Source organism: Dinoponera quadriceps, unplaced genomic scaffold (genome assembly GCF_001313825.1).
Source record: "Dinoponera quadriceps isolate SergipeBrazil2010 unplaced genomic scaffold, ASM131382v1 scaffold6206, whole genome shotgun sequence".
NCBI lineage: Eukaryota > Metazoa > Arthropoda > Insecta > Hymenoptera > Formicidae > Dinoponera > Dinoponera quadriceps.
In genome coordinates this window covers 1-1076 of record NW_014560088.1, presented here as the reverse complement: position 1 = coordinate 1076, position 1076 = coordinate 1, and the positions used below count along the sequence as shown (strand labels likewise).

The window sequence follows — 1076 nt, the reverse complement described above, 5'->3', positions numbered from 1 at the left end:
ATTACTTTTGTGTTACCATGACACTACTCACTTCTCCACAAACCTCTACTCCGAGGACCGACCCTATAGTGGCTCCCTCCCCTTCCAATCCTTTACCTTCTCACCCAAGGTCGACTTAACCTCAGGTTATTACCTGAGAGATTCACGCGACCCGAAAGCATGCATGGACGAGCTTTTCTGTAATCTTGAAAACGAATATCTACACATATTCACTGACGGTTCCAAATCCCCGGACAATCCCTTTGCTGGTCTTGCCTTTTCATCCGCGAACGAAGAATACTCTGGCCTTTTTAGAGCACCGGCCTTCCTCCCGATCTTTTCGGTGGAAACCCTGGGTATCAGAGAAGTCCTATACGCAGCTCGTTACTCCAACTTCAGAAAAATAAGAATCTTCTCCGACTCTAAATCGATACTCTCAGCTCTAAACACAATTGACATTGCAGGGAAAGTCAACCCCCACGTCAGCAACATAAAAGATGACATCAAGGAATTGGAATCCCGGGGTTTCGATATTTCTCTCGTATGAGTGCCGGCTCACATGGGCATTTTCGGTAACGAATTAGCCGACAGGAAAGCTAAGGAGGCGTCCACCTGGGGAATAAACACCCTATTTAGATATCACCCTTGCGACCTTAAGGGTCATTGGAAAAAAAGGCTATATGATGACTTCGAGAATTGGATACAAGAAAACTCCCTTAACAAAGGAAGCTTGTTCACCCGGTACTATCACTTCCCCGGACGCAAACCCTGGTTCGAGGAGTGTAAGCTCAATCGAAAGCCGGTGGTTTCGATTTGCAGGCTCAGATCGGGACATACCTCTTTGAATGAAAGTCTTTTTAGGTTTAGAATCGTGGACTTCCCCGAATGTCCTCACTGCAATACACTCGAGTCCGCGGATCACGTAATTTGGCAATGCTCTCGCTTCGAAGTTCAGAGGGATATCTTGTTGCGAAACGGAATGACCACCTTTCGTACCCTACCTTGGCCGGTCCATTCTCTTCTAGCGACCAAAGATCTAAAAAGCTACACTCTACTAGGCCAGTTCATAAATGGAATAAACATATTCATATAACCCT

At 46.1% G+C, this 1076-nt stretch overlaps 1 protein-coding gene across 1 annotated transcript; it reads left to right on the top strand.

The window, feature by feature from the left end:
• Window positions 1-287: 287 nt before the first annotated feature.
• Window positions 288-1072, top strand: LOC106750627. The gene is made up of 2 exons (XM_014631093.1): window positions 288-720; window positions 841-1072. Exons 1-2 carry the CDS (start codon window positions 539-541, stop codon window positions 1070-1072), a joined length of 414 nt encoding a protein of 137 aa, XP_014486579.1. The 5' UTR covers window positions 288-538.
• Window positions 1073-1076: the final 4 nt, after the last annotated feature.